The 25,160-nt window shown below is 32.4% G+C and overlaps 3 protein-coding genes across 14 annotated transcripts in view; 2 read left to right on the top strand and 1 right to left on the bottom strand.

Moving 5' to 3' along the window:
- The window catches only part of LOC105210532 (myotubularin-related protein 4), a 29,801-nt gene extending 14,173 nt beyond the window's left edge, over window positions 1–15,628 (top strand). The window contains exons 2-18 of one of the 5 annotated variants that reach the window (XM_054232266.1): window positions 275–396; window positions 485–1,314; window positions 1,381–1,571; window positions 1,633–1,828; window positions 1,890–2,075; window positions 2,139–2,303; window positions 3,146–3,272; window positions 3,323–3,446; window positions 3,612–4,084; window positions 4,243–4,475; window positions 4,562–5,463; window positions 5,523–5,676; window positions 5,753–5,863; window positions 6,623–7,021; window positions 8,711–8,913; window positions 9,618–9,741; window positions 11,077–15,628. In XM_054232266.1, coding sequence (XP_054088241.1) covers window positions 279–396; window positions 485–1,314; window positions 1,381–1,571; window positions 1,633–1,828; window positions 1,890–2,075; window positions 2,139–2,303; window positions 3,146–3,272; window positions 3,323–3,446; window positions 3,612–4,084; window positions 4,243–4,475; window positions 4,562–5,463; window positions 5,523–5,676; window positions 5,753–5,863; window positions 6,623–7,021; window positions 8,711–8,913; window positions 9,618–9,741; window positions 11,077–11,682 — 5,142 coding nt within the window. In that variant the 5' untranslated portion in view covers window positions 275–278 and the 3' untranslated portion in view covers window positions 11,683–15,628. Of the gene's footprint in view, window positions 1–274; window positions 397–484; window positions 1,315–1,380; window positions 1,572–1,632; window positions 1,829–1,889; window positions 2,076–2,138; window positions 2,304–3,145; window positions 3,273–3,322; window positions 3,447–3,611; window positions 4,085–4,242; window positions 4,476–4,561; window positions 5,464–5,522; window positions 5,677–5,752; window positions 5,864–5,926; window positions 5,986–6,622; window positions 7,022–8,710; window positions 8,914–9,617; window positions 9,742–11,076 lie in introns of those variants that run through there. The other 4 variants (XM_054232267.1, XM_011181551.3, XM_011181552.3 and 1 more) reach the window with 4 other exon arrangements.
- On the bottom strand, window positions 13,629–14,271 carry Urah_1 (5-hydroxyisourate hydrolase). The gene is made up of 2 exons (XM_011181549.3): window positions 14,128–14,271; window positions 13,629–14,058 (listed from the first exon to the last, which is right to left on the bottom strand). Exons 1-2 carry the CDS (start codon window positions 14,236–14,238, stop codon window positions 13,681–13,683), a joined length of 489 nt encoding a protein of 162 aa, XP_011179851.1. The 5' UTR covers window positions 14,239–14,271; the 3' UTR covers window positions 13,629–13,680.
- LOC105210530 (protein no-on-transient A) lies at window positions 15,530–24,953 on the top strand. 8 transcript variants are annotated; one of them, XM_054232273.1, is made up of 6 exons: window positions 15,530–15,848; window positions 16,523–17,741; window positions 17,804–18,112; window positions 18,164–18,240; window positions 24,371–24,513; window positions 24,847–24,953. In XM_054232273.1, the coding sequence occupies exons 1-6, from the start codon at window positions 15,534–15,536 to the stop codon at window positions 24,872–24,874; spliced, it is 2,091 nt and encodes a 696-aa protein (XP_054088248.1). In that variant the 5' UTR covers window positions 15,530–15,533; the 3' UTR covers window positions 24,875–24,953. The 8 variants fall into 8 exon arrangements, with proteins under 8 accessions (XP_054088248.1, XP_054088249.1, XP_054088250.1 ...); XM_054232274.1 differs by having other exon boundaries at window positions 18,185–18,240; XM_054232275.1 differs by having other exon boundaries at window positions 17,804–18,055.
- The last annotated feature ends 207 nt before the right edge of the window (window positions 24,954–25,160 follow it).

The following is a 25,160-nucleotide window of genomic DNA, read 5'->3' on the forward strand; positions in this document are numbered from 1 at the left end:
TTTTTTAGCATCACCACTCTTGAAATTAATTCTAGTCGGTGTTGTTGTTGTAGTATTAGCAGAAATAATTTTTATTGAATTTTCCGAATTCGGCGGTACATATGTACATAGGTCCGGTCGATTTAGTAATGTTCCGTCTTTTTTATTTAGGTGTAATAAAGTGGTTTAAACATAGTGTAAATTTTCAAATATTATACAGCTCTTTTTATTTTTAAATAACGTACAAATACAAATTTTCTAATAAAATATCCACCATCTTATACATATTTTATAGTTAAATGGAGGGTACGGATGGATCACCCCCACCTTCCCTGTGCATTGTACGCGCGACTGAGTTTTTCCCAAGATTAAGAATGGAAAAAGAAGATCCCAGTTTGGAAGTACCATATCAAGAACGTGAGTACATTGAAATCGAATGTATTAGATATTTACTAAAATATTTTAAAATAATAATCTAACTGTACATTTTCATTTTTACCTTTAGTTGCTGGTGAATTCGTCTTATATCTGGGACGTACTGATGATGGCATTTTATCGCTCTCAACATACCGTATATTTATATTAAAAAATTCAAATAACTCAGAGACATCTGTGCCGCTGGGACTAATCGAAAATTTGCAGATACGTGAGCTGTTTCATCTAATCATCAATTGCAAGGACGCTAGCACCGTTAAATGTTCCTTTGCAACAGCCGAACAGTGTGCCGAATGGCTACGACGCATACAATTGAGCGTTGGTGTGCCAGAAACATTGGAATCGCTATTCGCATTTCCCTTTCACTCGTACATGAATGATGCAATAAATATGCAAAGTGATGCTTACAATGCTCCCGAGTACCTGGAACGCTTACAACGCGCCACACGTGCAGATGAAGATTTTATGCGCGAAGTCATACGAATGGGTTTCGATCTGAACGGTACATGGCGTATTTCCAAAGCCAATGAGGATTTCAAATTATGTCCGTCATACCCGCAGCGGTTACTGGTGCCCGCGTGCATTTCTGATGACATGCTTTACGAAGTGTCGAAATTTCGTGGTTCGCGTCGTTTGCCAGCCGTTGTGTGGCGGCACAAAAAATCGGGTGCAGTGATTGCGCGTTGCAGTCAACCCGAAGTGGGTTGGTTCGGTTGGCGTAACAACACCGATGAACAATTACTCAAGGCATTGAGCGAGGCGTGTGCATTCGATCGTGGAGAGCAGATGCGTCGTCAAAATCAGCCGATCAATCCACCGGCACCAAAACCGGCATCGGGCGAGAGTTCGCCCACAAACACGGACGGTAGTCATGAGGAAGTGACATTGGATGTAGTGCAGGTGAATACGAGAAATGAAGAGATTTAAAATTCCACAATCACATGTTTTTCTCCATTTCGTCTTTAGAAAGTCCTTATTGTCGATGCGCGCAGCTACACTTCTGCGGTGACGAATCGCGCACGCGGTGGCGGTTGCGAATGCATTGAATATTATCCGTCGGCTGAAATCGAATTCATGAGTCTGGGTAATATACATGCTATACGCAAAAGTTTTCAAGCGTTAAGACAACTCTGTGCCGCGCCAGCAGATTGTCCAAAGTGAGTTTTGGTGGATTTTTTTGTATTAAGTTTGAATTTACGTCTTTTTTTATTTTAACAGTTGGCTCGGTATGCTCGAGAAGACAATGTGGCTGCAGCATCTCTCTGGCCTATTGACCGCTGCCGTCACTGTTTGTCATGCAATTGAAAAGAAAGGGCGACCAGTGTTGGTACACTGTTCGGATGGCTGGGATCGCACGCCGCAGATTGTGGCCACAGCACAATTGTGCTTGGATCCATACTACCGTACCGTCGAGGTAAGGAAATTAGTTTTAGCATAAATAAGTTAATATTATATCGAATGAATATATTTTCTAGGGTTTCCGAGTATTAGTCGAACGAGAATGGTTGAGTTTCGGCCATAAATTCTCAGATCGTTGTGGTCACGGCCCCGGTTCGGATGAGCTGAATGAACGTTGTCCAGTTTTCCTGCAATGGTTGGATTTAGTACATCAAATACACAAGCAATTTCCATGTAGTTTCGAATTCAACATGGCTTACTTGGTAAGTTCGTGTTCTTTTGCTTTAAGCAGCTACAGTTATTTACCTATTTCTCTACCATAACAGATCAAATTAGCACAACACTCACATTCGTGTCTTTTCGGTACCTTCCTGTGTAACACATACAAGGAACGTTGTGAAAAGTCGGTGTTTGAGCGTACCTACTCAGTATGGCCTTTCCTATCAGGACCAATGTATAAAAGTCCACTTTATTTACCAAATAAAGATCAGGTGAGTTTAATGTTGAATAAAAATAATAATAGTAAAAATATAAAAATAAAATAAAATAAAAACAAAAATATATAAAAAATAATAATAAAAAATATTTCAAAATAAATAATAATGAAAAAATAATAAAAATGAAATAAAAAATAAGATAATAAAAAATTAATAAAAAATAAAATAAAAAATAAAATAAAAATAATTAAAAAAATAATAATATAGAAAAAATAATACAAAAAAAATAAAATAAAATAAAAAAATAATAAAATAAATTAAAAAAATAACAAAAAATAAAGTAAAAAAAATAAAATAATTAATAAAAAATAAAATAAAAATAATTTAAAAAAAAAATAATAATGAAAAAATAATAATATAGAAAAAATAATACAAAAAAAAAAAATAAAATAAAATAAAAAAATAATAAAATAAAATAAAAAAATACAAAAAAATAACAAAAAATGAAGTAAAAAAAATAAAATAAAATAATTAATAAAAAATAAAATAAAAAAATAAAATAAAAAATAATAAATAAAATAAAAAAATAACAAAAAATAAAGTAAAAAAAATAAAATAATTAATAAAAAATAAAATAAAAATAATTTAAAAAAAAAATAATAATGAAAAAATAATAATATAGAAAAAATAATACAAAAAAAAAATAAAATAAAATAAAAAAATAATAAAATAAAATAAAAAAATACAAAAAAATAACAAAAAATAAAGTAAAAAAAATAAAATAAAATAATTAATAAAAAATAAAATAAAAAAATAAAATAAAAAATAATAAATAGAACAAAAAAAAATTATAATAAAAAAATTCAATGTCAATTTGTTTCACTTTTTTCTCTCAGGTGATTTGGGCTGCGCACAATGTACGCGACCTACACTTATGGACCGATGTTTACTTAGGAAGTTTGGGAAATCAAAATAGCGTTGATTTCGTAAATAATAGCAACGATAATTTGCAGGGAATAATAAGTAAGCTTCTTACTATTAACTTAAAGCCACATACAACAAATAATTCATAGATCCGATCATATTTGTAGCTCCTATGATTAAGACGCGTTCGTACGGCGATTTGGTCTCGGCAAATATTATGCAGAGTGGAATCTCACGACGTTCCAGCGACCCGAATATGACTGTGGAGCCAAAGTAAGTGTAATTGCTGTTAGAAACTAATAAATTCTTCTTATTTCTAAAATATATGTCTAAATCTGATTTTTCGAGACAATGAGTTTATAATTTCTCGCGCCCTTTAACAGTTAATTATTTCATAAAAACTTTCTAACGATAAATTTAATTTTATATTCTTTATAGTTTGACAATGGCTACAAATTCAGAAAATAATTCGAACGCCGATGCACAATCCGAACGTGAAGATTTGGCCGATAATGTTATTAACACGATACAGCGAAATGAAAATCCGGATGAAGACAACTTTATGGATGTCGCAAACAATACAGAGGAAACACAAACAGTTAATTCACAGCCTAGAGATACTATAACGAATACTGAAGATACACTTCAGCAGGATAAACCTACAGACTGCAACAACAGATCACCAACGGCTTTAAACAGCAATGAACACCAAGAGCACAATGATGAAACAAATGATAATTCAAATGAAAGCAACATTAAGCCTAAGACTAACGGTATCGAGCAACGGAATGACAATGCGAATGAGGCCACAGTTAGCCGGGAAATTAGAGACTCGGGTGGCGGCGACAATTCAAACGCAATATTTAAAGCAAATACCAGCGATGATCTTATGATAAGTGTAGACTTGAATGGTGAGTTAAATTTTAATGCTCAAACGAAGGATATTTTTAATTACATAATTAAAAAAATTGTATTTCATTTTAATATCATTTAATTAAAATCATTAAATATTTAATAATAATTTTTAATTTGTAAATTATTGTTTATCTAACTTTCTATACTGTTCCAGATGCCAGTCACAATGTTGATGAAACTACAGACAGACACTGCGATTGGCATGATGCTGTCAGTACCAGCCCAGACACTTTAGTACCAAACACTAATCGTGCAGAAATGTCACCCTTGCCTACCCGAGCGGAAGCCGATGTTACAGATGGTTTTCACACACCTGAAAAACTATCCACATCGTCAGACAGAGAGGAGCTTGGCTTAAGTTCTCCGTATGTTCTATTAAAACAAGAGGTAATTTGTTGTTAAATTTTTTTGATTAAAAAAAAAATAGATACTAAAATTTGTTTTTTGTTTTTGTTTACCTCTGCTATAATCAGCGAGCAAATGCTTCACCTAAAAGCAAAAATGACAACAAACCTGCCGCCAATGGCGTTAATAGCAGTATTATGCCAAATGTTCATGGCACAAATGGTACCTCCTCGAATCGTGCAAATATCTTGTCAAATTCATCTAGTAATGCCTCCGTCTCATCTGCATCGTCTTCGCTCAACATCAATAATACGAAAAGCAATAGCAACAATAGCCTCGCAACAACAATGACAACAGCCACAGATCAAAGCGCAAATGATGTTGCTGATATGGATGCCGAAGCTGGTGCCGTTGGTTTTACAGAGGCAGCCGCTCAAGCGAGTTCGAATGATGCCATGAATGAGAGCATCATTATTTTGCCAGAACATCGAAAATTGCAAATATCGGTTAGTGGCAAGTGTGAGGCTATCTCGAATAATGGTTCGTCCTTACCAACGTCACCAACTGGCTCTGACGAAAAGCCAAGTACCAGCCGTGCATGTCGTCCAAACGGTAGAAATGAGAATGTTTGGAACGGTCGAGTCGCTGGAAGCACTAGAAATAATGCTGGTGGTGATAGTGCCAGTGGAGGCGCTAGCGGTAGTGGCGGCGCTAGTGGTAGTGGTGGCGCTAGTGGTAGTGGTGGCGCTAGCGGTAGTGGCGGCGCTAGCGGTAGTGGCGGCGCTAGCGGTAGTGGCGGCGCTAGCGGTAGTGGCGGCGCTAGTGGTAGTGGCGGCGCTAGCGGTAGTGGCGGCGCTAGTGGTAGTGGTGGTGGTGGCGCTAGAGATAGGGTTGGCCCTAGATGTAGGGCTGCTGCTGGTGGTGATGATGATGATGATGATATATACGAAAGGTTGCGATGTCAGAAACTAAATGCACATGCCAAACGTTGTTTTGAAGGGTATAACATGCGACATCATCAAAACGCAGGGTAAGATTTCGGATATGTTCTGCCGATTTTACCAATAAAATATGGTTGTCTTATTATAGCATGTCACGTTATCATATGCTTGGTGCGCGCTCCTTACCGATGACACCGCCTCAACAAGAACGAGCACAAATGACCTATTCCTGCCCTGACGGTTTGGCGCATGCGTTAAGTGAACAAAATATGCGTCTACAACAAATTGTGCTAGAACATAAGGTAAGAGACGCTATTGATTTTTGTTTCTATAAAGAGTTATATATTTATTACATTGGGATATATGCTTTTCATTTAGATGCGAGAGGATATGCTTTTGCACGAAATACATGAAATGCGTATGGTACTGCTGAAGAAAAGATGCCCAAATTGCAACGTTGTTCCAACTTGTGATACAAATGAAGATCAGGTAAGAAAATAAAATCAACATTGATTTAATCGCAATACATTTGCAATGCGCATCAAAATTTAGGATGATGATGATTGATATTGACAGCGACAAGAGCATGGATTTTATTTGATTGAGAAAAGGTGAAATTTTTATTTACATTTTTTTTGTGTGTCAAGGAAAATTATGCATCAGAAGAACATTTCTTTAGTTTAAACAAAAAGAAAAAAAACAATACTTTTGCTAACTTCTATCAATTTGATAAATTCGATGGGATTTATTCGAAAAGAAGTAATTTCTAATGTTTAAATATTTTTTTTTACTCAATTGAAGATATTTGTCGAAGACTGAATTTAATTTTAGAACTGACTGAAAAGACTGTTGTTCGTCTGAGCTTTTTGCTTGTTCTTTTTTAGTATTTTTAATTTAGATATACATTTTTTTAAATTTAATTTTTAATAAATATTGTTTTATTTTATTTTTTAAATAATAATTTTTTTTTAATTTGAATTTAAATTTTTTTTCAACAATTTTTAATGAATAGTTTTTTATATTTCTTAAATGATTATTTTTTATTATTTTAATGTTTTTTTATTTGAATTTGAAATTTAATTTTTTTTAGTTATACAATTTCCTTTAATATTTTTTTTTTTTATTTTTGATTATAATTTTCCTTACGTTAGTATTTATTGACATATGTAGCTGTAAGCTTTTAGTTGACCATCAAACGTTATTTAATATTAGTACTTAAATATATGTACATATGTCTATTCAATTAAGGTAGACGAACTCTTAGTTAGCCGAAGTAGATTTCGTGAATGTACTAAGTGTCAAGGCTTCAATGCGAGATCGTGTACAAAGTGTAAATTACTATTGCAACAGCAGCAATATCGACAACAACAACAACAACCACAACCACTGCAAAATCAACCCAGACCACGTTGTCATACTGCGGTTGATTATCGTGATCGTGATCGATTTCCACATCGTTTATATAATTGCCATTGCCTTTGCCAGAATAATAGTCATCACCAGCGTAAACGTTATCATAGTTTCAGTTGTAGCCTTTGCTATAAGAAAGATGATAATATGCTGACTGACGACGATAGTGATGTCATCACCATGACGTTGCTCAGACGTAATTGTGATTATGCTGATAGCAATAGTTCTTTGTTAACGGTTAGTTGTCGGGTATTCATGCGTTCATTTCAATTACATTTGCTTAAGTGCTTATTGTGTGTATAACGGCTAAGTCAGAGAATTTGCAGCATAGAGAAAGCTCTAATGTTAATTAATTGATTAAAGCAATAACTCAAATTAAAACAATAAATAATGAAATTTTGGCATGTTGCTGATTTCCGTTAATTCCCATTGAAGTATTCTCTATCCTTCACATTCTCTGATAAAATGCATATCGATATGTTTGTATTCTTAATACATATGTATGAATGTATTCCGCGTTGTCGCTGATAAGAAAGAACAATATATTGTTCATACACCTTCCGTTTAACCGTTTTATAGTTACTTATTTTCTTTGAATTACTTTGTTTTGAGAGAATAACTGTATATTTATTATGTTAAAGGTCAAGGGTTAAAGGTATTGTTTAAAATGATTTGGTCCACCTATACTTCGTCTACCTATACTAATTAAAAAAAATTGAAAATGGCGTGGCGAGGCCCACTTATGGGTCAAAAACCATATCTCAGAAACTACTCGACAGATTTTAATGAAATTCGGTATGTAATGTCTTCTTGACACCTTGTTAACACGAATGAAAAATGGTTCACAACCACGCCTTCTTCCCATAGAAACTCAATTTTGAAATCCATCTGATTCGTTCATACATTAGGAGCTAATGAAGATAGCGAAATAAAACTTTACACAAATACTGTATATGAGCTGTGGCATTACTTGTGGGAACATTGTCGAAATCGGACTATAACTTTTCAATTCCCCAGATATCGAACTCAGTGAATGAGGGTAATTTTTCACCGAAAAAATCGGTAAATCTCTCAGATATTTTAATTTAATACAGATGGAATCTTTTTCTTCTAATAGTGTGTCTCTGTACCAAAAATGTTTAAAATCGGGTCATAACTTCCCATAGCTCCCATATATCTTATATTCGGATTATCAAAATTCCGTTGGGCTTTATACCGCATATATCGGTTAATATGTGAGATACCTTAGCAAAATTAAGTGATCGTATAGTCTTGAAGATAGTGTACATTGGTGGTGAAAATGAGTGAAATCGGTTCAGATATTACCTCACCCCTCATATACTATATATGATGATTTTCATTATTCTATTGGACTTTATGCCGAATATATTGGTTAAACTATGTGTTATCTTAATAAAACTATATCATCCGAACTTAGCCTTTCCTTACTTGTTTACTTTCAAAAGAAACGTAATACATACATACATACATACATGCATATCGATATGCCAAATTTTAAACCGAAATTTCGTTGTTTGTGCTGTTTCAACGAATGCTGCTGCTTTTGTTTGCTTTGTGCAAGTTGCACCGTTTTTCACTCCTTTGATTGCTGCCCTGCTTCTATACTAACTTGCTGTTGTTGCTGCTGTTTGCTTTAGCAAATGTATGTATCTCGCATAACCTCATAACAAATATGCACTTGGTTCTTAATTAGTTCTCGTTTGTGTGCGTTTAATTCCGCCTAAACCTTTTTCAATAATTAATAGAACAAATTGGCTAATCGCATGCCTATTGCAAAATAAAATATTTATAAATATCCGTCAATGTTAAAAACTCGTTCTCCTGTTTTAATTGTTGTTTAAATCAACATGTGACGTTCGTCACAAAATAATTATCTGCAATATTTTTAATTTATCTGCGTTACAGTGTTCAGCGGCCGATAATTTAGAGAATGCTTCAATATGCTCATGGGAGGCTGTAGAAGATCGCAGCGCTCCATCGTCTAGCGCTAGTTCCTCCATACAACAACCAAACACCACAAGTGCCCTCTGGGTACCAGATCATGCTGTGAAACGTTGCACCAGCTGTCAAGTCGAATTCTGGATAGGCCGCAGAAAACATCATTGCCGGTGTGATAAATAATATTATTAAATAATTGACACTATACTTTTTGTTTTTTTTTCTTTTTTCGATGTCTTCATTCTTTTTTTTTAATATATTTCTTTTTTGATTATTATGTTATTTTATGTTCGATTTTTTTTATTCATACTAATTTATAATATAAATATAAACTTAATTCTACCTCATCCTTAATTAATAATTCAATTTCTAATAACAACATTACACATTTGTCAATAACAAACTTCTTAATTAGTTATTAAATACAATACATACTTAATTGTTCACTTCATTGTTTAAATATATTGAAATTTTATTTTTATACAAACATTGCTTGTAATTCGTACTATAAATCTCGCTACAATTACTGCATTATTTTACTAAAATTATTTGTATTGTTAGATTTTTTTGTTACCAAAATGAAGTGCTTAAAGACACTTGAATAAAAAATCTGTTCAAAGATTACTAAAGCTTAACTCGGAAGACAACTTCGTTTTGTTCATGAGCAGCACATTCAACGTTCATAAGTGTCATGCTTGCAGAATTCATTGGTTTGCAATGTTTTTTTGTCATTTATTTGTTGATTTTCTGTTTTTTTGTTTCATTTATGAAATTTTTTTTTCGTTTTTTGGTTTGTTTAAATTTAATACGCTTTCAATTGTATTTTGTATATGTCGTATATGTGCTACATTTAAATGTTATTTTCTCTATTTAGCTCGTGTGGGCAAATATTTTGTGCTGACTGCTCTGAGTTTTGGGCACCGCTACCTGATGCAAAGCTTTTTAAACCCGTAAGATTGTGTGGACCCTGTTATCTTGCCGTAACTACGCGACTAGAGGTAAACACTATACATATTGATTGAGAAATTTTGGTTCACCTACACATTTCAAATTAATTATGTAATATGACAATCATCAACAAAAAAAAAAATACAAAACAAAACATTGAGAGGAACGAGATTGAATTTTTGGTAGGTCCATTTTCATTACATTACATTAGTATAGGTATGTAGCTTTGAAAAATCGTTAATAAATATTTCTTATAAAAAATAAACATAATATTTTTATAGGAAAATACACATAAAGAGAATATTTACAAATCTTTTTTCACATAATAGTTCATTCGAAAATTAATTTATTGTACTTCCATAATAAAACAAGTAAGGAAAGACAGTCCGGGTGGAACTAAACATTTTATACTCGCACAATTTATTGATATAGTTTTATTAAGAAAACACAAATTTTGACCCATATATTCGACATAAATTCCAATAAAAGAAGTTCACCATATATAGGCTGAGGTAATTCCTGAAGGTACTCTATATCCAAGACTATACGTTCACTTAATTTTGATTCCGGATGTTTGATAATCCGAATATAAGATATATGGGAGCTAGGGTAGAAGAAAAAGATTCTCTCTGAATTAAATAAAAATATCTGGGAGATTTAACAATATTTACGGTGACCCTTAGACACTGAATTCTTTATTTTCGATATTCGGGGCCTTGAAAAATATCTCAAAAATTTTTTCACAAGTGATGCCATAGCTCAAATACATTATTTATGTAAAGTTTTAATCCACTATCTTCTTTATATACCAAAATTGGTTGAGTAGTTCCTAAGATATGATTTTTGACACATAAGTGGTCAACCCAAAAATATGGTTATTTTTGCTATCCTTACAGTGAACATGCTAGGATCACTGTGTAGTCTTATAGGCTTAATACATATATATAAACTCGTACCACACAGTCCATTAAACGCTCATTGACATCAATCAACAAATTCATTTGTGCCTGTGTTTTTTATTGTAAATTTCTTATAATATTATTTCTTTACTATAATACTTCTATATGTATGTATATATATTGATGCTTATATAATTACAATTTTAACTAAATTTTATTTTTATAATTAAAGAAAATTAAGTATTTTATTTTTTTAAATTTTCATTAAATTATTATTCCTCCATTATAAATATTATTAATATATATCATAAAAATATGTTATATGTACATTCAAAAATATCTAAGAAGTGTTTGCATTTTGGGATTAAACAGATGGCAAAGTCGGAAGCTTCTTCTTAAAAAAAAAAAAAACAAAAATTATCAATTAAATCAAAAAATGTATAAAAATCGCTAACAGCCAAATTATACACATTCTCCCTCTCACAGCAACAGAGCAACGCAACCATCGCAACAAATATGCCAAATTATACAGTCACAAGCACCAGCACAACGGCTGCCGCTGCTGCCTGGACGACTGGAGGAGCCACAACAATCAATTCGCCCAAATTAGCGGCGGCTGCAAGCGCCAATGCAACAGAAGTCACAACAACTACGACCAATACACCTGCGTTGAGCAACACAATGGCTACTATGTTACAACAACAACAACAACAGCGGCAACAACAGCAACATCAACAACAGCTTAAGCAGCGACATAATGCAGCTACGGCAACTACAGCAACATCGGTAACAACAAATAGTACATTAACTAAATTGCATCAGCAGTCAGTTGCAGTGCATGGCGCTGGCATGGCCACTGTTAACCCAGCCATTACACCTGCCTCGAGTACAATGTTAATGGCGCCAATACCTATAACAGCAGCGGCCGCAGCTGCTGCCGACGCGTTGCAACAGCAACAACAAAGACAGAATGCAGCCGCGGCAGCAGCGACTGCCAGCGCTACTGTGGCCGTTGCAGCGGCCGAGAGCAGCAGCATGTCGCACATATTGATGACAGCGAACAAAAATATTGCAGCCAGCGTTGCAAATTGAAAAGGCCTAAAGTGCATCATTTGATTTTATTTCGTAGCAGAAATTGAATTCTAATGAGCATCATTAGTTTTATAAGAGACACCTCTAACTAAAAACAAAAAAAAAATGTTAATGCTGTTAAATCTGATCGTAAGTAAGTTTAGCAGTGAATGTAGGTGTTCACATCGCACTACGGAGAGTGACGAACGCGAGAGAGACTGTGCTGCCAGACTGTCGGCAACTTTGTTGCTATCGTGCCTAGACATGTGTGGATTATATTGCTTAACGCCGCGTGCTTGTATTATTATTATTATTTTTAATTTTATTTTTTTTTTTGAAATTGTATACGTTGACTTTTTTGTTGTATACTGTGGTCAAGTTGCACACACATATGACCATTGTATGTAGTAACTCTCATGTTGCAATTTTACATAAGAATTTATTTTAAATTAATCGGAACTTTTTGCTTAATTGCTGAAAAAACGGTATTCATAAAAAAACAAGTTCGGTGAGAAGTTTGTTTGCAAAAAAAGTTTAGTTTATAAAATATATTATTAAAGTAATTTCAAAATCTATACACTTAAGACACTTGACTTTATATGTGTATGTGTACGTTTATAAATTGATAATTGGAGTTAATTGCTAAAATATTTTGAAGAAAACGTTACAAATGGACTAAAAAACATTATTGGAAAACTTTAAAAGAAAAACTTGCACTAAATAATGTATTGAAATTTTCTTTATTTCTTTATTATTTAATTTAGTGCAAAATATTAATTTTCATTATTTGTTGTTAAAGTCTATTACTACAAAAAAAAACAAAAAAAAAAAACAAAATAATAAAAAACGCAGAAAAAACGAGTTATAGCAAAGGTAATAAATTAAAAACAAAAATTTAAAATTGTATTCGAAAAGGAAAATAGTAAAATCATAAACCAAAAATTATATATATAGCTATAATTATATATACACACACACATAATATTGACGAATGCATTCAACGCGAATTGTTTAAAAAGAAAACAAGCAACTAGAAGCTGCGTGCTTTTACTTACTAATAAATGTGAAATTTACAATATTTGATTATTTGTAAGTGAATACGAAACAAACAAAAAAAATGGTTATGTTTAAATTAACTTTGCCCCTCCCTCACACTATATTGAAAAACACACTTGAATGTATGTATGTATTTACTATTAGGAATTTTAATTATTAAAGAAATTTATCATTATTGCTTATAACAAAATAAAACAATGCAAATGAAATACGAGAAAAAAAAATTACAAATGTTATTTTGACGCTAAAAATACTTAAATAAGGTAAGTGTTCGTATTTTATTTATTTAGAAAATTTAAGTATTTATTAAAAGATAATTTTAAATTTTCAGATATCTTTCTACAAGCAAAGTCCTCTATGCAACTTTATTTTTGACTTCCCTACAAAGGCTGTAATTACTATTTGGACTTTTCTTCGAAATTACAATAATTACATTTTTCGAAATATTACGAAAATTATTTTAAACCAGAATTGGGGAGTTTTGAAATCACAAGAATTGAATACGAGTACAAGCCAAGAGCATTGCATATAATTTTTTGCTACAATAGTGGCCTTCTTCCAGAAATGTATGGAGTATCTTTATTCTATATTCCGTTAATTAAACGAGCCAAATATGTAAGTACGCTGTTTTGTAGGCATGCTACAGCGTTTACATATGTTTAAATATTTACTTACCGATGTTCGTTTAATAGCTAAATATTAAATATTTTCTAGTAGATACGTGCTAACTACTCATATAGCTCTGAGAAGTAAGCAGGCACACTGATCAAAATTACGACAACAGATAAGGTAATCTTAAACAATACTAAAATATTTGCTCACGGAGACATGTTATGCGTACGTAAATATATGAACGTGTACATAGCTACATACTATAAACGTTTAATATTAATAATTTTGCAATAGCGATAGGAGGTTTCTTAAAAAATCTTTTATTTATTTTATATAATATTTTACTTTCATTCAAGTACCTCTGTAGGTTGTATAACCAAAGGGATTCAATAGCAATGGAATATGGTAGTGTTGACCCTGTTCACACTGTACTACAATTTCAATAAACGGATAGAAACTATTAACGCCACGTTCAGCATGGTATGGTTTCACATCAAAGTGTAACTTATAGATGCCGGCTTTGTAGTGCGAGGCGGGCACTAATTGGTTCACACGACCATCCTGATTGGTTGTTTCCACATTCAATTTCTGCCAGTTGTTTTCGCCCTCCAGGCGGTAAATGGTTATGTTAACATTGGCTGCCGCCTGACCCACTGTGGTGTCCAATATATGTGCGGATATAGTGCGTCCATCAGCGCTCACATTATTATTGGTAACCGGCTCGAAACCCTAAACTCATACAGAGAGGAATATTAAGCTTCAAATTGAATAAGACATATTTTAATTTGATTATGTTACCTCTTTGGTCTCGACACGTAGACGAATGCGTTCCCAGCTACTGCTCATTGTGCTATGATATCTTATGGAAAATATACTGAGTGACAGTATGAGCGCTGCACTTATCTTCATTTTTTTTTATAATGTATATTCCTCTTATTGTTTATCTTCTGTATGAGATAGTCGACGTACGAGTTTGGATTGTTTATCAAATTAATCTGAAATAAGGTTTATATACTATATAGATTTCAATTGACTACCTTAGCTTTTTAATATGTTTGTGTATGTGTATATATGGTAACGGTGTTTTTGATATTGAAGATATTTACTAAACGTTTTAATTGCAATTATGCTATTATTTTAATATTCGTATATGTTATTATATTCAATTTGAGGGATAATAGCTTTTGTGTTAGTTGATCATTGTAAAAGTCTACATTTATATTTATACATTGTACTTGATTCTAGTTTTTCTGGGTGAAAATCAAGTATCTGTAAAAAAGTCACTTAAGTATGTAAATATATCCTTTAGAACACTACGGTTTTTTGAAATCCTTCTTCCGACACTACCGTATAAGTTCTTATATAGTCACTTAGCTACTGAAAATTTATTTATGCAATTTTATATAAACAGCTCAAAGCGCTGTGTCTAGTAAATGCATTTTTAGATTGTTTTCTTAGAATTAATTATTTTTTTGCCAGAAGTATACTCAAAGGTTATAAGTGCTGTTTAATGTAAATAATGCAAATATTAATATATACATATATACGGACACATGTAACACCAAAAAGTAAATGGGCCTAAATTTTGCTGTTATATGGGGTACTGAGATTCGGTTATTTCTATAAAATTAATGACAAAGATATTTAAATAATAACTCTTGATGCACTTATGTGGTTAGGTGAATCGATCAAGTAATTTTTTTATACTTCACCTTTCTTTATGCTCGATCTAGTAAAATAACCTTTAGTACAGTATATAACAATTTATTTAACAATATTTTTATAGTAACACAAAATATGTGTAAATGCATACTCTGCATTATATTTTTAGTACTCAAACCAATTCAAGTTTTTTTCGTTCTACAAATATAAATTTATAAAATTATAGACAGCATAACTACAAAACATTTTGAAGTGAATACCCCACATTAGGTTTTAGAACACAAAACTGTTCCAATTTCATTGGAAACTAATTTAGTACAAAATGCAACTCTGCTCAGCAACAGAACATATACAACCCTGCATTTCCAACGCCATTTTCCTATGCGCTGCTTTCACATTTTCCTCATTCTTTTTCCGGTGGTCGACTAGTTCGGTTGTGTTTCCAATCTCTAATTTAGCTAGTGTGTTCAAGAAAATATTTTGGATACATAACTGAGTAAATTGTGTTTGTGTGTAAGGTGAGAAAATATAATATAGACAACATGGATGGTGGTATAAAAGTTGAAGGAGTTAATGGCGCTGCTCCGCTACCACAAAGGGCTCAAAAGAATATGCCACAAGGTAATAAAAAGCCCATTATGAACGCTCAGCAGCAAAAGCAGAATGATGGTGGCGATGGCGCACCGGCGGAGAAGAAACCACGTTTTAACCAAAATGGTCCCAATCAAAACCAAGGTGGTAATCAAAATAAAAATTTTGGAAATCGTGGTTTTGGTAATCGTAATAATAACCGCAACCAACAAAATCAGAATCGTAACCAGAATCAGAACCAAGGAAACGTGCAAAATCAAAATCAGGTATGTCGTCCTAGTTATATTGATAATTTTTTATGAAAGATATAAAATGTTTACGTATATATGTATTATAAAAGAGAAAAGTCGTTTAAATTGCTTATAAATGTTGAAAAGTTAAAATTAAAAAATCAATACCTAAAATTTTCTCAAAATGGCGATTGCAAAATGGCGGCCAATTATCGTCGGCACTTCGGGTCGAAGTGTTGGTAGCTCGTCGTTAAGAAACCGAATTGCCAACGTCATATTTTTTCTCTAAATGAGTACTTGACACATTTTTTTTAATCATTTCAATTTTAATACAAATCCCATTATCCTCTATTTATATTACTATTAAATTTAATTTATTATTTCAAAAATCGTACACAAAAGCATCATTTATTTGTCACTAAAAATTGGAAACCTTTCAAATGCTAATTATATGTCAAATTGTAAAACGCGCAGTTCAATGACACTTCTAACTAAATATGGGAAACGTGATATGTTATTTAAATACTTAAAATATACATTGTAGAGAAAATAGTTATAATAAGCAAATTTAAAAAAAAGTACAGTTGCGTTTAAGTAAAACGTTTTTTTTCCCCCTTATCTCCTGGATGTGAAAATATATTTATATATGATACAACTAAATATTTACTTTCAACTATTTTACAATGAAAAATCTTTAATAAAACTTTCAGCAAAACCAAAACAAACAAAATCAGCCAAATCAACAAAAACCGCAAGATATAAAGTCGGCATCTGATAACAATCAGGCTCCAATTAAAAAGGATGTTGCTCCAGGACCACAACAACCACCACAGCAACAACAACAACAGCAGCAGCAGCCACAACAACAGAACCAAAACCAAAATCAACAAAGGAATCAGCCACAGAATCAACAGCAACAAAATATGAACAACCAAAATCGCAATCGCGGTGGAGGTGGAGGAGGGGGCGGTGGCCCTATTGGTAATCAAGGAGGCCCAGGTGGCAATCAAGGCGGTCAAAATAGAGATCGCAGCCGTGGTGGTCGAGGCGGTCCCGGTGGTGATGGTCGTGGTAATCAAGGCAATGGTCCATATAATAGAAGTGATGAATTCTTCATTGGTCAACGTTTGCGCGCAATTGGGGGACCTACACATGAGTTGCCACCAGTTGAGGCAACCGAGGAACCTAAGTTCTCTGGACGCAATCGTTTATACGTTGGAAATCTTACCAATGATATTTCAGAAAACGAACTGCGTGAAATGTTTAAACCATTTGGTGAAATTGGTGAAATATTTTGTAATGCTGAGAAAAATTTCACATTCCTTAAATTGGATTACCATATAAATGCGCAGCGTGCTAAACGTGAATTAGATGGTACCATGCGAAAAGGCCGTCAATTGCGCGTTCGTTTCGCTCCCAACGCTACCATACTTCGTATTAAAAATTTGACACCTTTCGTATCCAATGAACTACTTTATAGATCATTTGAAATATTTGGACCCATTGAACGCGCCAATGTAGTTGTTGATGATCGCGGTAAATCCACTGGCGAAGGCATTGTTGAATTCGCTAAAAAATCATCTGCTAATGTTTGTCTACGTTTTTGTAATGAGAAATGTTTCTTCCTAACGGCTTCACTGCGGCCATGTGTGGTTGAACCCTTTGAAATTAATGAGGATGATGATGGTTTGCCAGACAAGTCACTAAATAAGAAATCTCCCGAATTCCACCATGAACGTGGTATTGGACCACGCTTTGCTGAGTTGGGTTCGTTTGAACACGAATATGGTACCAGGTGGAAGCAATTGCATGAATTGTTCAAAACTAAACAAGATGCACTAAAACGTGAACTCAAAATGGAAGAGGAGAAACTTGAGGCTCAAATGGAATATGCACGATATGAACATGAAACAGAGCTGCTTCGGCAAGGTATGCAATATTGGTGTGTAAAAACGTAAAATACGGATATAAAAATGAATTTATTTATACAGAATTGCGTAAACGCGAATCTGACAATGAGCGCAAGAAGATGGAGTGGGAAATGCGTGAGAAGCAAGCCGAAGATATGCGCAAACGTGATGAGGAGAATATGCGTCGGCAGCAGAATGAAATGCAATCACGTATGTTGCGTCAAGAAGAGGACATGCGTCGTCGGCAGCAAGAAAACACATTGTTTATGCAAGCACAGCAGCTTAATTCTTTGTTGGATCAGCAAGAAGGTTTCGGCGGAAATAATAATGGAGGTAATAATTTCGACAATTTTGGTCGAGCATCCAACAACTCACCATTTGAATTCAGAGGTAAATAATCTGATTTTAAATGGATGCAGTCATACTCACTTTTAATGTTAGATCCTATTGCGGCTCTTTTAGGTAACAACGGTGGCGGTAACGGCAACGGCAATGGCAATGGGCCAAATAATCCACAGGTACGTTCATTTTTCGAACTCTTCATGCAATCGAGATTTTAGACATAAAACAAGCTCAACAAACATAATCTCTTTAAGTTAAAACTGCAAAGCGGGTCATACTTATGCATCTTAAATGCTTTGCAGTGCTTACTATAATTGATCATATTTTGAATTGTTGCATAACAAATTCAATGTGCACCATTGCGGTGTTACTGTTTGATACACGATACGCTCGTAGTAACTTAAGGGTTACTTGCAACTTGCTGTTGCAATGACAATAACTGATATTGTTTTAAATTTGTAAAGTTATAACATAACTGTGTTCGTTAATTGAGACTGTTTAGGTAATTAATAAAATAATGTTTCAAAATGCTCACTGTACTCTTTCTTATTGATATGAAAAAAGCCATAGAGCCATTATATGTACATATATCCTCAAGGATAGCACAAATATGTAAGTGGTAGCTCGCAAACAATGCATGCATATCTAAGGAACATTTTCAAAGGAGTTCAATGATATTCGGCCAAATATCGTTGCATATTCCAAAGGAGTTGCATTGTAGGGTCTAATCTTAAGTATGACAATACATTGCAAAGCCTTGAAATTTCACTTTGACGCAAGCTTGTTTAAGTGCATGCTACGAAATGATACTTGTAATAAATAGTCCACAATATGTGCACTTGTTTTTGAGAAAAACAATAGTTGATTACATTGAGTTAGGTAATTTGTTGATTAGTGTGACAAACGAATGCATAGTTACATAACTTACAGTTGAAAGTAATTATGAAATTATTATACGTGTTTAGGAAATGTGTTTTATTGCAACGCCGATTTGAAAATTTTGAAACACTCTTTGGAGAAACATATTTTGTTTTGAACTTTCGAAACTTCTAATTAACGCTTATTTCTAAAGCGCAAAAGTGCTCTAATTGAAATATCGATTTTCTAAAAACAAATATGTGGGTTGTTTGGTGGTGGGAAACACAACATTACGTTGTACCATAAAGCTTTGAATTATGTGAAATTACAATTTTGGGATTTTGTGGGCTACTGGGTATTCGTAAAGCGATTTGCTTATCTCAGAAAATTCGACAATTTTTGAAAATTTGCTATTATATAACGCAATACTAAACAGTTTTGAACAATATCAAACAAATTTTGAAAAAAAAACTCGTGAAATATATATATATATACTACTAACTTTAGATTTCGACGAAATGCTACTGCTGCTGCTTTAAGCTTGAAGTTGGGTTTGTTATAAATGACAATTACAGAAATTTATATACAACATTTTCTGCCGCATAACAATGATGAATGCTATTCAAATTGTATGCTTATATATTCGTCTGTTGAAAAAAATTGGTGAAATTTGACTTACAAATATCTTGTTTACTAAATTTATCATCAAATTTGAAGTTTGAAAAGTGCTGTCGAAAAAAAACATGTTGCAACATTAATCTCTTAAATTATGCATATATGACTGAACTGCTTTTTGAAGCATTTTTGTTATGGTTTTCGAACTTAAATCTACGAAATGTTCGATATACGAATGTGTTTTGAGAAGAGTTGGTATTTTCGAGTCATTGCAATTTAAACACATTTCCCATCATGAATTATTCATAAACAGTTTAGAAACCAAAAAAAATGTGTAAAATAAACTCTACAAAATTGGTTGATTTGGTATATCCATGCAGCGCTGTTTTGTATACATATAATACATAGTAGAAATGTTGAGTGGGTGGTTTTCATTTTATGTGTATCAAATTCTTAATTTACAAAAGAACAAAAAAAAAAACAACAGTTTAACTTATTACATTTTTGCATATGAAATTCTTTATTACCTTCACTTGCGAATAGGATTCGTTTTCATTTGAATTTGGTGGTGGTAACCAAAACCAAGGTGGCAATCAACGCGGTGGCAATAACAACGGAAACAATAATCCATGGGAACGAAGAAGACGTTTCTGAGATTCAGTGTCACCATAAATGAATGTTGTGCGTGAGCGTTTACGCTGGATTCATTCATAATGGTCCAGAGTGAAAATTATGAAATGATCGAACAATTAATATCATTCTACTACTGTACTACAACAACTTCTACTACTACCCAACAATATATAACACACAATCAAGCAGTTCTATGGCTGTACATTGGAACATTTATAAAGAACAAAAACTTTACTCAAAGAAGGACCCATTGATTGATCAACGATATTAAAAGAAAAAAGAAAACTAGCAATTCAGCGTACATCTCGGCTAGTTTCCATTTTTTTTTTTTAAATTAATATTACTGTATATTAAAATGTACGCTTCATTTTAAACCATTTTAATCTTAGTGAAAAAAAAAATGTATTGGAAACATACATTCTCTGTAGGCAGGATAAGTTATTTGCAAGCTATATAACACGAGTGTAATATTTGGTTTGAAACATTTTAAATGTACAATAATTTATTATAATTGAAAACAAACATCCAAAAACAAATCATATTCAACGGACGCTCGATAGTGTAAGATTTCACAACATAAAAGTATTTATTGATAAGACATCAAACGCAAAACAGTGCGAGCTTTCTTTGTGATCATTGTCTCAGTTTACACGATTGCTGCGATCTCTAGAGACAACACGAATTTAGCTCGTCTTGACCGTATTGAAACTTAAAAAAAAAAAGATAACACACACACACAAACAAACTACACATACATACATACATAAACAACATAATCAAACTTGAATAGTAAAATATTCAGTTTTACCGTTAGTTTTTAAGAAGTATCTTATCAAATATTAATTATCAATCACATACAAAAAAAAAAAATCACAAAATTTATAAACTTGGAAGCTGCATACCGCATACCGCAACATATATATTATATGTTTATGTGTAAAGTATCTTGGGGCAAGCAATTTTGCTTCAACTCATTGCGTCTGTCTACAGTTACTCTTGTGCAATTTTAAAAGGTTTTGTGCAAAAGCGATTTTAGCTGACGAATTGGTGAAATGAAATTGTGTTTGCCACTTCTTGCTCTATATTATGCGTGTGTAATATATCTTTTGTATTACATATTTAGAACAAAAATGATAATTTACATTGATTTATGTAGAGAAAACTACAACAAATTTTAGTCTAAAATATAAAATAATACATGTTCAAATATGTGTAATTAAATGGAAAAAAAACTCTTTTTTAATCTTAATATAATTAAATTAAATTTTGCCGCAATGCTGATGTTGGTTGGTTGGTTGAAGTGGGGTGGGGGACACGAAGTGGTGATTTCACTTTGTATTGTTTGCTTGTTGGTTGGCTTGTGGTGTTGGTTGTTGATGATGAAGAGAAATGTGCGTGCCAAATGCAGGTGGTTTTGAAAATTGAATTGTGGGTGTGTTTGTGTTATTCGCCGTGAACTGTGTAAACTATTACAACAACCTCTCTTTTGATTTTGGTTTTCCACGCGAAAATGAAACGTAAGCAGTTGTAAAAATACGGTCTTATGATGCTTACGAGGCATTTATAAGATTATGTTTTTAGATTTGCTGCTTGCTGTGACTTTCAAGTGGTATGTGAAGTAGTTGCGCTACTTTTGTTTTATTATTATTATTTCCAAACTATTTTGTTATATTATGTACACAATTTTGCGTTTAATTCTATGCAGCACAGCATTGCATGAAATGTGAAGTGAAGTGTATTTGTTGTGTTTGTGCTACAGCGTCCATAAAGCTACACTTTGTTACAAATGCTTTAAAAAGCAGAAAAAAAACTATCGCTTTTCTTGAGTAAATAATCCAACTAAATGCCGCAAATCCAATTCATTTGAGATTAAATGCACTTATTGGATTGTATGCATATATATATATTACATGGCAAAACGAAAGTTGAATACTTAGCTGTGCTAATAACATATACATGGATGTTTTTGAAATCATTTCACATAACAGCAATTTGCTTCATCAAATTCATACTCCTGCTAATATGCTATTAAATTTGTATGCAATTATTTTCTGATATTTGAATCCAAATTTTCTTTTATTGTAACTCCCAACATTGTTATTGTAAAATTGCTAACGAATTCGTAACTCAATTTTTGCTAGTATAGCCACAAAAAAATTGTGCTTTGGTAAATTTCGCTGTAAAATTCATACACTCGTTCATGTATAGACTAGATTTGCTTACACAATCAACATTATTTTGTATTAAAAGTTGCTTTCAGAGATCCAAAGCAATTTTGTGTACAGATCTCTTATGTAAAACGTAGCGAAAATATTTGACTTGGTGTGATGATGGAGGAGCGTAGAGTTAAAACTGATCAAATATTGTGGTAGTTAGAGTAAAAAAAATGCTCTTTGTGTTCTTCGAATCATTTTCAAAGCGTGATATTTGTGAGAAAAAGTAGTTGCTACTGAGGGTTCATTTAAATACGAGTGTTTCACTTCATTGTCAGACAATTAATTGGCCGCACATTTCTTTCGATTATTTGTCACTTGTTTTATAATAGCTTTCTTGAAAAAAAAATAATGATTTCAGCAATAATGGAACTACTGCACAAAGCAAATTAAGTAAAAACATTGAATGAAAGGACTTGTGACATAAGCGTTCAAACACATACATATTCTAGTACTTTTTTAAACACTAATTTGACATCAATTGAACGGACAAATTAGCAATTTTCGACTATTAAAAGCGAATCTCAAAAATGTATGGTCCTAATATTATGATTAATAAAGTAAATATTTCCTAAATAAATCATTATTGACATGCGACAGTGAACGACATACTTATACTTCAAGTGATTAATAATTCCTGTAATTCTTAATTTGTTTTACTAACAACAACAAATAACAAAATTTAAACAACTTCTACAATATATTACTTATAAGGACACGACTTCACTGTGACATTACAACAATTGTTGTTTACAGACTAACTTTTGGAAAGTTTTTTTTCAATAAACAAACAACAATTTGATATGTGACCCCCGTTATGTGGAAGTGTGTTTACAACTAACTTGGAGGACACAAAATCAATTTTGTTATATGCAGAGCAAAAACAACTGAGAAACCAATAATTATTAATAATTGTTTGCGGAGTAAATAAAAGCTGCAATTTTTCGTAAAAAACATAATTTATGAACAACAACAAGCAATATTTGCTGATACTACAACATTTGCTATGAAATAAATTGATTGATACAACTTTGTCGTGGAGAGGTAAGAAAATGCTGTCATTTTTACATTAATATTACAACAAAAAAAAGAAATAATTTAAATGAAAATTTACAGAGTTAAGTTTTAAACTTGGTGCTTTTGGAATTTGGTTTCTTCATTGAAACTTATTCGAGAGGTGTATTTTTTATAAGAGACATTTGTCTTGAATATTAGTTAAAAATTGGTTAGTTGGTTATTATGGGGCTTTCTTCAAATATTCTAAAAGCTAAACTCCTTATCTCAGATATGCCAATAGTTAGTGATATGAGGGAATCTGAAACATGTGTTAATATTTGAATATTTTTCACATTTCTGCTTATGACGTAAAACTTGAACTGCTGCAAAAGGGCACAAGTCTCGGGAAGTGATACAAGTGCATTTAAAGCTGTCGGGCGAATGTGCCAAACTCATCAAACTGATGTATTAATCTATTTTTATGAAGTTATTGAAAATGGGCGTCAATGATTATAATGCATTGCTGCGCTATTTTTCTTGAATTTGCAAAAAAAAAAAAAAAAAACTTATAACTGCTGCGAATGAGAAATCTTGTTATCTTTATTAAAATGTATGAATATAGAAAACTAATATGAGGATCCAGCTGTTGTATGTGGCTCATAACTAGTTACAAATTATTTATTACTGATCGACACATTTTGCAAAACATAACCACAAAATGTTGCTTGCTACTTACTTTGGACTAAATATACAAACATTTTTCTGTGAAATGGCATATCTGAGGCTTCTGATTATTTTCTGATCACGAAATTCCACTTCAATAAAATGAAGAGTAAACAATCTAAGATGTGCTTAGCACAAAAACAACAATCAATCCTCTTGCTCACTAAGATGTATAGTATTGCCAGATACGTGCACTGTAGCGTTTTATACATAGTCGCGAATTTCAAAAGACAAAATAATAGAAATTTGACAACCTTATATTTTATAGAAAAATCGTCGCAATTGGGTGCACAATAACAAAGTTCGAAATGCGAACGGGTCTGGAGCAGCAAAATCAAGTCCACCGCCGCCGCCATTCAATATGCAACAAATTGCAGGTTTAGCTGGGATCGACTGGGATGCAGTCAAAGGGTAAGTGTGTGACTAAATAAGTTAATCTTTTTAAGGTTTTGCATTAAAATTGCATTTTGCAAGCTGCTAATAAGCGTTTTATGTGAATTATGTCGCATTAAAAGCGAAGCGAAAATTTTGAACTTAGCAACTTGAAATATAATTTCAAAAATGAAAAAAATAAACTTTAGTTAGTTTTTTGCTGATATTTTTTATTTTTTAACTGATATCTTTTATTATCTTTACTGATATTTTTTATTTTTTTTTTACTATATTTTATTTATTTTTATTGATATATTTTTTTTTTAATTTTTTGTTATTAATTAATAATTTATATTTATTTCATCTTTGCAGTTTTTTGTCTACCGCTTTGCAAAGCTGATTGCTACCGGTATCAACTAATAAACCAACGATGTCCGAAGTCGTCGCTAACGAGTCGGTCGTGTGCTAACGCTACGAAGGTGAGTTTATTATTTATTAATATTATTAATTATTTTATTTACAATTTCTCAATGATTATATCAACGGATCTAATTACTGAATACCTTACCTTACCTTACAATTATCTTGTGGATTATTACGTTAATGAGATAAAAACGAAATAATTTTTTTTAATTAAAATTTTTCGACAGAAACTAATGATATTATTTTCTTTTATTTCTTGCAGA

Source organism: Zeugodacus cucurbitae, chromosome 5 (assembly GCF_028554725.1).
Source record: "Zeugodacus cucurbitae isolate PBARC_wt_2022May chromosome 5, idZeuCucr1.2, whole genome shotgun sequence".
In the NCBI taxonomy this organism is placed as follows: domain Eukaryota; kingdom Metazoa; phylum Arthropoda; class Insecta; order Diptera; family Tephritidae; genus Zeugodacus; species Zeugodacus cucurbitae.